At 45.3% G+C, this 13,298-nt stretch overlaps 1 protein-coding gene across 1 annotated transcript in view; it reads left to right on the top strand.

Annotated features, from left to right (window-relative positions):
* The first annotated feature begins 292 nt into the window (after positions 1–292).
* The window catches only part of LOC142776423 (uncharacterized), a 36,395-nt gene continuing 23,389 nt past the window's right edge, over positions 293–13,298 (top strand). Inside the window, exons 1-3 of the mRNA XM_075880052.1 lie at positions 293–379; positions 992–1,093; positions 4,855–5,012. Of these exons, the coding sequence (XP_075736167.1) occupies positions 377–379; positions 992–1,093; positions 4,855–5,012 (263 nt within the window). The 5' untranslated portion in view covers positions 293–376. The remainder of the gene's footprint in view (positions 380–991; positions 1,094–4,854; positions 5,013–13,298) is intronic.

A 13,298-nucleotide genomic window follows, 5' to 3' on the forward strand; every position in this document is an offset into this window, starting at 1 on the left:
ATGACACTTTCCCCTTCAATAGCTTTGCACAAAGCTGAAATAGACTATTTAGAAGTGTACCTGAAATAATTGTCTAGCTGGAGTTTGTAGATGTTATTTTAACATATGGTTCTCCATTTTTCTATAATTATTTTTATTTATGTGTAACCTACTAATTATCTATAAGTACTTGTATTCCCTCTCTTTTGTTTGTTTTTTGGTTTAGAGCTCTTGTGCTATAACAGATCGAACTTCTGCTGGCTATATTAAGTAGATTTCAATAAAAATTTGTTTTCTTCCTGACCAGCAGATCGTGCAAGCATGTCACAGGCTCAGACACTGCTTAACTGAATGTATGAGCCGGAGAACCTAGAGTTTCACATGGATCTGCCTGACTATGGTGAGTGAAGATACAGTGAGAAACTCTGAAAGTTTTTCATTACACACGTGCTGAATACACTGTTGCATAAACTAGTGGATGCTGTAGCACGCATAATTGGGGAAGTTGGTGTTAATTCATTTTAAGACTAGGAAATGCACGTACACAATTACGAACATAAGGAAGAAATGGCAACATCATTGACCCCTTAAAATAGACCTAAATAGTCATTTACAGTCAAGTGGGCCTCTCAGCATGGCCTGAAATTACTTTCCATTATTTTTCTCTTTTCTTTTATCTGTCATTTTTAGCCTTGCAGTGGGTTTTTGAAACTACTAAGGCGCAATAGGGGCTAGGTAAGAGTTTGTGCATCACCCTGTGTTGTTTGTCATTTTTTTTGGTCCATGTTATACCTGGGAGATCATCAAGAATAAGGTTTTTCAAGTAATTGCACCAGCACTATTGAGCGCTAGCCTCCAGCATGTAAATAAGGCGCTGGAAAGAGCCTGTATTTCTCATCAAAGGAGCTGCTGCATGAGAGGAGTTATTGCCGATGTGTATTGGAAAGGAAAGCTGGGTTCAAGCTCAAAGCACACAGCACAGCTCTTATGTTGGTTCACTTGTGATATACAGACAACCCGACGGCCTCATGCCCTGCACCTGACCGCATCGCAACTGCTGCACCCAGCCGTGCTCAAACCCCAACATCTAGTCCTTCAGATGTTGCTGCTGCAGGTTTGTAATCCCTAGTTTTGTTGGTGCATGCCTACAGATTCAAATTATTGTCGTCATAAGTGCTTTCAACATCAACAAAAGCGACTTTAGGTACAGCTATTGAGTGTAGGAAATCATTCAAGATGGCCCGAAAAATTCTATTTTGTGCTACGAAAGAAATACAGGGTCAGATTTCAGCTGTTGCTAACATTTGCACCAAGTCCTTATTTAAATTAATATGAGTTCAGCAAAGAACATTGTTTTGTTTTTTAGTACAGTATTTTTGTTTTATGCAATAATAAATTGATAAGAGAATAAGTACCTAATAAGTATAAGGAGTTTCAGTATGTTCAAAAACTAGTTGCATAGTTTCATCAAGGATCCACTTCTTTTAGTTGCCTTTGCTGCTTTACTATCTTTTCTTTGTCTCCCTGAGAATAAGTCTGCTTTATGTGCATTAGGACTCAAGTAGCAGCCTCTTTCTCGACTCGTTTACTTGTGATCTCTTGGACTGCCAGGAAATGCAGCTGTGCGTGGGAGCCCCCTGATGCCCACACTTGTGAGACCAAATGGGTGGCCAACACTCGCGTGCCTCTGCAACGTGTGTAACAAAAAAAAGCTTGTTCGTATCAGTCTATTTTGTATTTTGCCTAGTAGAAAACAAGAGTATCATTCAAAATGCAGGTACACAATTGTAAACAAAAATGCTTGCTATTGAAGGCAAGAGTAAAAAAAACACTTTATTTGTCTAGTAAATCTTTCTTTGGGAGAGCTTATTACTCTGTCCCCCAAAATCTCTGAGTATATGGCTTTATCGCATCTTTAGTCTTGGCCAGGAAAGGAGACACGGGCAAACCAGTGTCTCATGTGTCCTTTTATGTTGGGCAAATTTATGATGTGGCATGTGCTTGGGTATGCCATCGTCTGGGTGCTGTTGTGGCCTTCAATAGATCCACACTCTCAGGGACATGTGGCCACTCTCACTGTGAGAAATGTTTAAATGTTGAGCACTTGTGATCATCTTCCAATCAGTTGCAATGATGTGGACTTGCAGTGAAGTCAAGGTGGCAATAAAATGTGCTACTTTTTAGTGCAGTGAAGTGTTGCACGTTACGATTCGTATGAAGCATTTGCTGTACTAGGAGACTATTAAAGTATTCCAGTAAATATTCCAGAACTAAATTGTTATTAGAATTGTCATCACCTTTGCTTTGTTGCCAGAAAATATGTAATGTGTGTAGCCAAAGAGCATTTGCATTAACTTCAAAGAGCCAAAGACATGGAGTAGGTCATCTTTGTTTTAAGATTTTCTTTCAGAAATTTGTGGATGATTTTTTAGCACAAGTTTATGCAGCTTCATTAGTAATACAGAAAGAGCTCGTTAATTTGACCTATATGAATTAAGAAAATTGAATGACTCAGAAGTCTTCCCTGGCCCCGGCCAGCATTTGTATAGTTCATTGCCATCAAACTTGTTGATTTGGTTACATTTGGTTCCAACGTGGGTAATATGAATGATTCGCGAAGCCCACTAAGCATGAAGTGCCGCAGGCGTTGCTACAGATACCAGGCACGAAGGTACGAAAACAGCATTTGCAGGCGACTTTGAGCGAGTGTACTTACTCTCACCAAGTGTCATTTTGGCAGCTCTCTGCTACACGAGGAAGCGAAGTGTACTTCATCTTTGTTTATGATTGCAGTGGCAATGGTTGGGTTTGTAGGCCAATATATAGTTGTTACTTTTGCACCCGTGCCTCATCGTCGGACCACATTGTCTTCGTTGAAGTAGCACAAGTGGCACACGCCATCCTAAACGACTAGAGAATGACTCGCCTACACATGTGCAAGTGTGTCTGGAAGTAAACTACGCGACGAACGCGCAGTATTGCACAGCATGTGCTGCCGCATTTCCGCAGCGGACGGGGCCGCAAACTGCCTGAAGGAGAGAGTAGCGAGAGTTGTCGATTAATGACTTGTTTTAGTATATAGCAGAATTCCTTATAACGAAAACAATAGTTTGAATATAGTATGAGGACCGCTTTAGGCAACAGCGTATTTTTGTGCAAGCTACTGGGGCCGAGGCTACAGACTTGATCAAAGCGAAGTGAGGTTAGGGAACGCGCTTGCCGTAAAGTGTACTTTGTGGCGAGTGACACTAAACTTGCTCGTCTGACAGTGCGCAAATGACACTCGCGGCTTAGTGTACTCGCTGAAAGTGCACTTACGTTGCCAGGTGTGATAGGGGTATAACAGGCATTTCTTCGTTTTCTTGATACTTTTGGTAATTCAACATTAAATAACTAAACCATTTTTTTGGTCCTGTGTTGTTTGACTTAACGAGCTTTTACTGTATCAGAAATCGGACAGAGTCAGCCAGTTAAAAGGGGGGGGGGTTGAAATGTACTGCATAAATTTGCATGACTCAGTTAGTGATTGCCCTTTCAGAGTTGTCAGTTGATTCGCAGCAGTGCAGGGCACAAAGTAACCCGTGCTCACCCTTTGCCTGCTGCGACTCGCACTTCAACATCAGTGAACTCCCGAGCCACTCCAATCAAATGTATGCATGTAGGCAGTTGTAAGTCCACTAACACCGATTTTCAAAGCTGGGTTTACTTTCTTATACAAATCTCCTGTGTACAGGCATGTCTCTGAGCGAGTGTAAAGGTCCAGAAGTGCTGCTAAGATTTGAATGGTTCATGCATGACGTCGGGCTACAGTATAAATTCTGGTGACTTCACACACCCGAATGAACACATGCGATGTCAGGTACCAAAGCATATGAAATTGCTGCTTGCATGTTGCATTTTCTGTCACTTCTCCTCGCTGTTCGATCGCAGTAGTTCTTCATACTTTCAATCAAGTAAAGTAAAACGTGGCTTCTGTCATTGTGTGTGCATTCCAACATCGTCTGAATTGATCACAAGGCAAGAAAATAATTTTATTGCGATTTGTTGTTGTGACAGTAACATTTTGCCCTGTATGAACTTTCAGTGGCAAAATAGGCCACAATAGATACAGGTTCCATAGATTCGTTAACTATTGGGTGCTACAACAAGTGTGCAGCAACTGGATGCCAGCCAGAACAACACTTGGTCCTTCTTTGACCCACATGTATATAGCAATAGATGATGGAACGTGTGTAATGTCACCATATCTAGCGTGAGCATGTCGCCAACTCATGTGGCCACACTCTGTCTTGACGTCAGTATACAGTATATGAAACAAAACCAGCTTTTTAGAAACGTGTTGCATTTGCTTTTTAAAGTGTAGTCCAGTGTATAAGTGAATTTTTTTGATTTTGAGGGCTTGACCTTTCATTTGATGCATAGAAACAACTTATGAAATTTCTGCCAGTACTCTTTTAAGTATTCGCAACATTTTGTTGCAAGCAATTCTGTGTGTGCAGAGGCAGCTTGACTATTATTGCAGTATTTACCTGCCTGTGTTTAATAAATCTAGTGTTTTGGAATAGTACTGTACAGTAGACTCTCGTTAAATGAATGTGAAGAAACTAGAAAACGTTTTCTATTTAACAGTAGTTCCGAGATAAAAAAAGTGGAGAATGAAGTGGAGAAAAAAGTGGAGTACGAAAGCAACCGTGCTGAAGGAAGTTGTTTCATTTAAGCAACGGTTCCATTTAATATATTTCCCTTTACAGAGAGTCTACTGTGTTAAAAAGAACTATGTGTGCTCAGTAGAATGTCATGGTGCTTTGTAAACTGTTGCACTTGCTCATCCATTTGAACCCAAGACAGTTAACTGTTCCTTGTAAATTTGTGCAGGTCCACAGTGGCACGCTGAGGCAACATATTGAGGCCCGCTGTGATCAGAACACTGCAATCGAGAACCGCCACCTCCAACTTGAAGAGGACCAGCTGGTATTCGAGATAAAGCCCCATGAACAGGAAATGAAGCTGAAAGAAATGGAGCTTGAACAGAGGTAGGCGGAGCAGGAGGCGAAATTCAAGCTAAAGGAGCTTGAGCTCCTGCAAAGGCACTAGTTGAGGAGCACTGGCACAACAGGGGCTATCAACAAGTGCAGCTTGAAATTATAAAGTCATTCATAAATAAGTAAATGTATCCGTTTGAGCCTTCATGTAACTAAGTCGGACATAAATAAGTACTTATTAGGGGCCATGACAGGGTCACCCTCCGTACTGCTGTTCTCAGCTAAAAATTGTAGAGCGTCTATTGTTCCTGTAACTGTATGAAAAACAGACATTCACAAAATATTATCTAATTGCTAAGTCGGCTATAGAAGTCTCCGGCTATAAACCTCTCTCACTGCCAGCTACCATTATGTTGCCATGGGGTGTGGGACGTCATGTGTTTAATGCAGGAGATCTGTCTTTTCCTGAAATTCAGCCACTGCAAATTCTTCGATTTTTCAATATCAAGGCATACAAAAGTTAAAGTAGCTCCATTGTACTGCAACTGGCCATGAAACAGTTCTTGGACGGAGTAAAGACGCTCACAAATCAAGTGGCTTATTATGTCATGGTTCACAAGTACTGTTGTGAGGCTACCAGGCCACATGCGTGTTTATAAAAATCCTCATTATAAATTAAGTGTTCAACCCAATGTGCTGAAATTTCACCAGCTTATTTGTCAATAGCAAAGGACCAACTTTTATAATACAGATTACGAAAATTGCTTGTCATGGCTCCTTGGAATGAACATTAAATAGAAACAATGACTTGGTTTTAGATTGACAAACTGCGCTCTGGGAACTCTAACCCCATGTTTCACAGTTAGAAATTACAGTAAAAGCTCGTTAATTTGACACCCGTTAATTCGGATAATTCAGACGGCTCTATTGGTCCCGGCCAAAGTGCATGTTAATCTATGGGACCAAGCCTTCGCTATTTCGTCGGAATTCGGCTCCGCACCGCTTAATTCGGACAAATGCTGACGGCTGCTGCTACACAAAAGTGTGATAAAGCAGCGCTGGCACCACTGGTGTGAAACTGAAACCTGAGTGGCATCGCCATCATCATCAACTAGTGGGGGCGATCGCAGCGTCACCGAACGTCGGCGTCTTCTTTCTTCTCCACTCAGCGCCTCCGACGCCATTTTCCCTTGTGTTGTCGTGTCGGAACTATCTCTTCTTGCGGAGTTCTCTTTTTCTTTCATTGTGACCGTATTTGCATGCCACCACCATCGTGCGCTACAGTGATGGCAACGCCGAAAAAGCAGCAGAAATACGACACGAAGAACTTGGCGACTAAAGTGGAAATTTTGGAAGCACTGAAGAACGGCGAAGCGCGATAGCAGGTTATAACCAAGTACAACATGAAGCGGAGCATGTTGGGAACGTACGTGAACAATGAACAACAGATTCGACAAGCCTTAGAAAGCGAGAAGTTTCATGCCTCTAGAAAGCGGTTGCAAACCACAGCTCATCCCCAGCTCGAAGAAGCTTTGCTTTGGTGGATTACTGACTGTCGCAACGCGCATCTGCCTTTGAGCGGACCTCTCATCATGGCACAAGGGGAGAAGTATAATGCAGTGATGAACATTGAATCGTTCAAAGCGTCAGAAGGGTGCTTTCCGAGGTTTCGAGAGAGGCGCGAACTTGTCTTCAGGAGTGTGTGCGGCGAAAAGGCCAGTGTTGACGGAAGCGTGACCACCGAGTGGAGAAATGTGAAGCTTCTATAGCACATCGCCGCATATGAACCATGTGACGTGTTCAATGCAGATGAAACTGCTCGATTTTTCAGAGCTCTGCCCGACAAGACGGTGACTTTCAAAGGGGATGCGTGCATTGGTGGCAAAAAGTGCAAGCAAAGGATAACTGTGCTTCTTGCCGCCAATATGACTGGCAAGGAGCACTTGCCACTACTTCTCGTCGGGAAGGCGCTTAAGCCACGTTGTTCTAAGAACGTCAAAAGCCTTCCTGTCGAGTACACAGCGAACGGGAAGGCATGGATGACATCGGACATTTTTCACGGCTGGCTGCAGCAGTTGGACCGGCACTTCACGTCAAACGACCGCAAGATAATTATGGTTGTTGACAACTGCAGCGCCCATAACTGTACAGTCGAACTGAAGAGCATCAAAGTAGCTTTTTTGCCGCCCAACACTACGTCTGCTCTTCAGCGGATGGACCAGGGTATCATTCACTACATGAAGTCGAAGTACCACAAGCACCTGCTAGAGCGAATGATCCTATGCTCAGAAGCTGGAAAGTTGTATCAAGTGGACTTACTTGGCGCAGTGCACATCATCGCCCACGTGTGGAAAAACACTCCGCCGCAAGTCATCGCCAACTGTTTTCGGCACAGCGGTTTTGTGAGGCCCGAGCATGCAGCAGTAGCTGACGATAGCATCGAGGAGGTGTCAGCCAAGTCTACCGACGATGACTGCCCGACTTTCGATGCTGTCCTTCCCACAGATGTGACCTTTCAGGACTACATCGCGATTGATCATGGTGTCGCCACGACTGGTCTCCTGACCGATCAAGAGATTATTAATGATGTCACGGGCCCCCATGAAGACCACGATTCCGACGAAGAATCATGCGAGGAGATACAGCCACGACCTCATCGCACCTCACGGGAAGTCTCGGAGGCGCTGTTAATAATAGAGGACGCTTGCCTGAACACTCCCGACAGCTTGCGTGCTGTTGGCCATTTGTAAAAGTTAAGAAAAATTGTGATGTCAGCCGGAATCTGCGCGAAAACGCAGACGACAATTACAAGATACTTCAACAAATAAAGGTATGCTTCTGCAGCTTGATTTTAAATGTTGTTTTCCCTGTTCATTCGTTCCTTCGGCATTCGGTTAATTCAGACAGTTTTTCCGGTCCCGTGAAATCCGAATTAACGAGCTTTTACTGTAATTATTTGTGTAGAAAATTGAAGTTGAAGTTTCATTTTTATTTAGCACCTGATTGTTCATGCACTTCATTAAAAAAATCGATAAAGCAAGGCAATACACTGAGACATCTGCTAGTGCCAGTGGTCAAAACATGTAGTTCTAGCATTTGTCAAGTCATCTTTTGTGCAACAGAGACCAGCCACTACAGTCGAGGGGAAATATATTCTTCTAAATTTGGAAAAGAGTTGAAGTAGAAAAAATAGCAGTGTAGTAATCTAATACAGAAGTCATAAAATCGCTTGAATAGCACTGCAGAGGAAGGTAGGGGGGGGGGGGGTAATGTAATAGTATTTGTAGAGTTTTTATGTCCCAAAACCACTATATGATTGTGGAAGACGCCGTAGTTGAGAGCTCCGGAAAGTCTCTCCATGTGGTGATCTTAAACATGCACCTAAATCTAAATACACGGGCATCTCGGGTTTCGCCATCAAAGTTCGAACTCTTATGCGAAGAACCTTCAATACGATGATTTGTATCTGTGATGTTTCTTACTTTGTTACATGGAGGTTTAGGTATATTTTATAAACAATTTTATGGTTGTACAAAACTACAACAGTTGCTTTTGGTGATGCTTTGCTGTTAGCTGTTCAACAAGCTCTGCAGATAGCGCCTCCTGTTTGCCACTCGGTTTCACCTATACATCGCCTCTCTGTCTCACATAAGGCCAGTGGAAAATGTACGAGGTCTGTTAGAAAAGTATCCAACCCTTTTTTTTGCAAGCACTTGATGGATTTGGAACAAGCGCGCTTGCATTAGCCGACTTTGAACCTTCATGTGCACGTGTGAATTTTTTCCGGCCTGGCAAATTCGTCAGTCGCTGGGATGCAGTGGTTGAGTGAGGTGTGCGCAGTGCTCTTATTGGTTTCACATTGCAAGGAAAATTAGGGAGCGACTGGAGCAGCGCTAGAATGCTTCCAACAATAGCAGCACTGGTAAGAGAAGTCTGTAGAGTCCCAAGGGGCTACTTTAAGGGTGTTTAGGTTTACAATGCTCCAATAATGCCTGTTTTTTCTCTTTCACCAGAGGCCGGATACTTTTCTAACAGACCTCATATGATGCCTGCAGGTGCATATATGCTTGCATTGAGTGACAGCCTCCTCTTCATTGTTAAATTTGTTGTTTCCCTAATTTTATTTGAGCCTGAGACATTTTAGCTATGGGGCACAAACTCGAGATTCAGATGTTGCCTCTTTCTCTCACTTTATTGTTCAAAACATACAACTTTATTGAATGTCTATCAAGGTTTAATGCAATATCGGCTTGGCCCGGCAAGGGGAAACGTCAAAGCCTTGCCTCAAAGCCGCCTCTTGAGCTTGCTAGACTGCTCACATTCAGACGCCAAAGTTTGAGATGTGCAGAGCAGTAGCCAACCAACCTCAATGAAGGGGTCTTCAGAGTAACTGCAAGCATTCTGGCAACATAACTACAACCCTATAACATGTGTTAAAGTGTTGCACATCCTTTCTGGTATGACTTTCACGTGTCGTCCTGATGGTTGTCCCAATATATCCATCTTAGACGGACTGATTTAGGGAAGTTCTTCATCTAGAGCTGTCCCCAGAAAATGGCCTGTCTGCTGTTTAGTTTGGAACTAAGCGGTGGGAATATCCTTCTTGTGTTAACATATGCTTTTGTTTTTTTCATTATAGCTAGTGATCCTTTCCTTATAAACAAGGTATGTTCCTTATTGTGCGAGAGGCATGTCTGTGTTCAGCGCAGCATGTCTCTGGCCGTCAGGTGTGTAGTCTCATTTTTATTTGAGAGGATGTCACGTTCTGTGGTGATGTGAGTGGGGAACTACAGGGTGGTCGAGCTCACATTTAGGGATCTGCCCGCTTTTTCCAGAATGGCCAAGGCTTCCTAGGGAATCGTGCCTTTAGCGTAGTTTTTGATTGCTATTTCAGGTTTGCATTAGACAACTTCGCATACCTGATTTTTTAGGGCCATTGGAATATTGTTGCAATATTCAGAATGAAAATCTCGCTCAGATTGGAATAAAATGATGTGACTTGTCACCCCCTGGACAACTGCCAAAATTACTGTCAATATACCAACTATAAACTCTTGTGCCTCTGCACTCTTCCCGCAACATTTAGTGAAGGTGCTGGCTACGACAATGGAACTTCTCAGTAAACGTCATGTGCTTGCCGCCACCATGGCAAACCGACCGTCAATGTCTTAGTCAGCGACAATGGCAAACCAAGCGTCAACAGTTATGCCAGTCTCAACCACCTGCTGCTCGATGATCATACCTTCTCGCCCCCGAACTAGAGCATTATCGTCGGCAATTTCCCGCCAAGATCTTGCCACTCCCCGTCTTCTCCAGGTCAGCGGACATGTTCACCGCTCATGCACCACTTTTTGTCCCCATCCACAGGCTGCTTCACTTCCGGAAACTAGGTAGTGCTTAAAGTGGTTAATGTGTCCCTTTTATCTAGATGATGTGATCATGTTTTTGGCAACTTTATAAAGCCACCTGCAGCAACTCCTATGACCGCGTAGGGTGCCGCTTCTTCTGTCCAGGTCTCTATCACTCTGTGCGACACTATGTCGCTTCTTGCGACCTGTGTTAGTGGCGAAAAACGCCTGCTTTGCCTCCTGTTGGTTGTGTTCAGCCAATTGACGTCCCGACAGAACAATTCTTCCGTGTGGGCCTCGACCTACTTGACCTATTCCCTATAACTACCAAAGGCAACAGGTGTGTAGACATGATCACCATCATTTCTCAATCACCGCACTGCGCCTCTCGTGCAGCTGATGCTAACTCGAGCTGCGCGAGGATTAAAACAAGCTCACGCGCCTGGCAGTTTCGACGTGGCAGCCGCCTCCGCTCCACTTCGGCAATCGAACAAAGCAAAGAGTTTGACACGACCACGTTGGCCGCTGTCTTGTCTTCCTCTCTCGCTACATTGGTGACCCGGAGACGCGCCATCGGCAACCATGTTTCCGCCACTCTGCCCGCCAGTGCCGCCGTTCCAATCTACCTACCCCAAAAGTATGGTTTATGCAGCTCGACGCCGTTCTTGCGGTGAATGGCAGCACGGACCAGCCGCTGATGCACGCTATTCTTCTCAACGCCCTTACGATGCCCTCTGCACTACAGTGCTCACTCACAATGGCCACACGTACTGCCCGCTTCCGTTTACCCGCACCTGGCATGTTTCTCAGGCGTCGCAGAGCAATGTACGAACCGGCCTACAGCCCTCCATTGGCCGCTACCTCGGTACCCCGGCTTCGACTACTTCTACCCCTGATCTGATTGCAGAAACATCCACTCCTGCACCTGACCACGAGGTAGAAGATGCCCCCACTGCGACTTATGTCCTCTCCGAGAGGTACATTCCCTCAGAACCCCCATGTGCAGCTTCGTCTCACGTGCCTGCCACCTGCACGCCTTTCGTGACATCGACGGCACGCGACACCGTGGCCCTACCCGACTCTACAACGGCTACCTGGCTGCACGCCTCGGAGTCGGGCGCAGACATTCTTCCGCCCACTATTCATTTCCCAGTCGCGGAACCTTCACCATCCCCAATGTCCGAAGGGGACTCTTTACCCACAGAGTTTCTTAATATACACTAGAGGGAATTCTGGCGGTAGTGTCTATGGAAGCTGCAACGCACGGCGCTTCAGTGAGCATGGGATTGATTGGTAGTACACACATTTGTCTAAACTTCATACTTCTGGCCTGCTTTTGGCTCCATGTGCTTTCGTGTAGCTTGAAACTGTTTTCTCATGAAACAAATATCAGTAAATGTCCAGCGAATGCACTTCACCACCCTATTTTTTGGAATTACCTTTCCAAATCGGGTCACGAAACTCAAAAGTGTTGAATCTTTCTTTCACAACAAAACCAAAACACGGCAATAAATGAAGCCGCAAGTACGATTCACCGCCCGCAAGTATGAATACTAGACAAATGTGTGTACTAGCCATCATTCCCATGGTCGCTGAACGATCACAGCGCCAGAGTGCCCTCTAGTTAATTTTGAGAAACTCTATGTCTCTACCAGCCTCAACGCTTTGCGCGTCCTGTCAGCAGCGACCAGCATCGCCCTCACAGTCTCCCACAGCCGAAGTTAAAGCCACCAGCCATCTACCACGGCCAAACTTCCGAGACGCTGCGAGTATGACCGACGCTCCTGAGGACGACGTGCTCAGCCCACCTACGTCAGAGCAGACCGTATATCTCACACCTGCCATACAGACACCCATCTTCCATACTGACCTGCGCACGAACTCACGTGCGCCGACTACTGAAGGTGCGTCCACAGCTGCTGGATCCCATGACATGCCTCCTACTGAGCTCTTGACGGAAACCGTGGGCCAGCTGGCGGGTAACTGGAATGTAGCCTTACCCATTTACAACCACATATGTCATTCACCCCTACCCGATGTGTAAAATGCTACTTACCCACTGCTAACGTAAGTGGTCAAGTCCACTCATATTCAAATACGGCTCAAGTCACGACACCTGTGTACCGACATCGGCACCAGTGCTGTGCATGCCCGGGAAAGCACCATCAAAGTCGTTGCTTGTCGATAGGTGGTCTGCAACACTTAACTATGCCACTTCTAATTGCTTCACGCGCAGGGGCCAAATCCGCTTTTGTACACCCGCCCTCACCTCACCCTGAACGCACCTCTACCTGCAATGCTCACTCGCGACACCCTGTGCACTCCCAGCTGGCCCCAGCTGGTCATCCTGTCACCCACTTGTGTGCAAACACAGCGATCTAAAGTTTACTTCTTCGTTCACTGCACAACTCTCAGTGTCGCCCACCAGAGACCCACTGGTTCCCAATGGTCACTACACATTGACAAACTGGACTTCCCAAACGGACACCTTGCGGATGGTCGTTTATGAATATAGTCTCTTTCTCTTTCTTTGTTATATAAACTTCAAATCGCGCAAAGCGCTAAGGGGGGAGCCCTGTAGGCATGATCATCATCATCATTTCTCGATCACCACGCATCACCTCTCGCGCAGCTTATGCTAGCTCGAGCTTCGTGAAGATTAGAACAAGCTCACGCCCTGCCGATTTGGACGTGGCAGCCGCCGCCGCTCCACTTCGGCAATCGAATAAAGCAGCAAGTTTGACACGACCACGTTGGCCGCCATCCCGTCTTCCTCTCTCTAAGGTGGATCGCCATTGTGACATATCATGCAGCAAGATACGCCATTGCACGAGCAATGCCGACCAGCTGTGCAACAGATGTTGCGAACTTTCTACTCCTTGATGTTACCCTTTGCCACAGCGCCCTTCGACAGTTACAAACGGATCGTGGCCGTTACTTATTGTCAAAGGTCGACGATGGCCCATTCCGCTCCTGAGCTTCTGAACAC

Source organism: Rhipicephalus microplus, chromosome X, assembly GCF_043290135.1.
Source record: "Rhipicephalus microplus isolate Deutch F79 chromosome X, USDA_Rmic, whole genome shotgun sequence".
NCBI classification, from domain to species: Eukaryota; Metazoa; Arthropoda; class Arachnida; order Ixodida; family Ixodidae; genus Rhipicephalus; species Rhipicephalus microplus.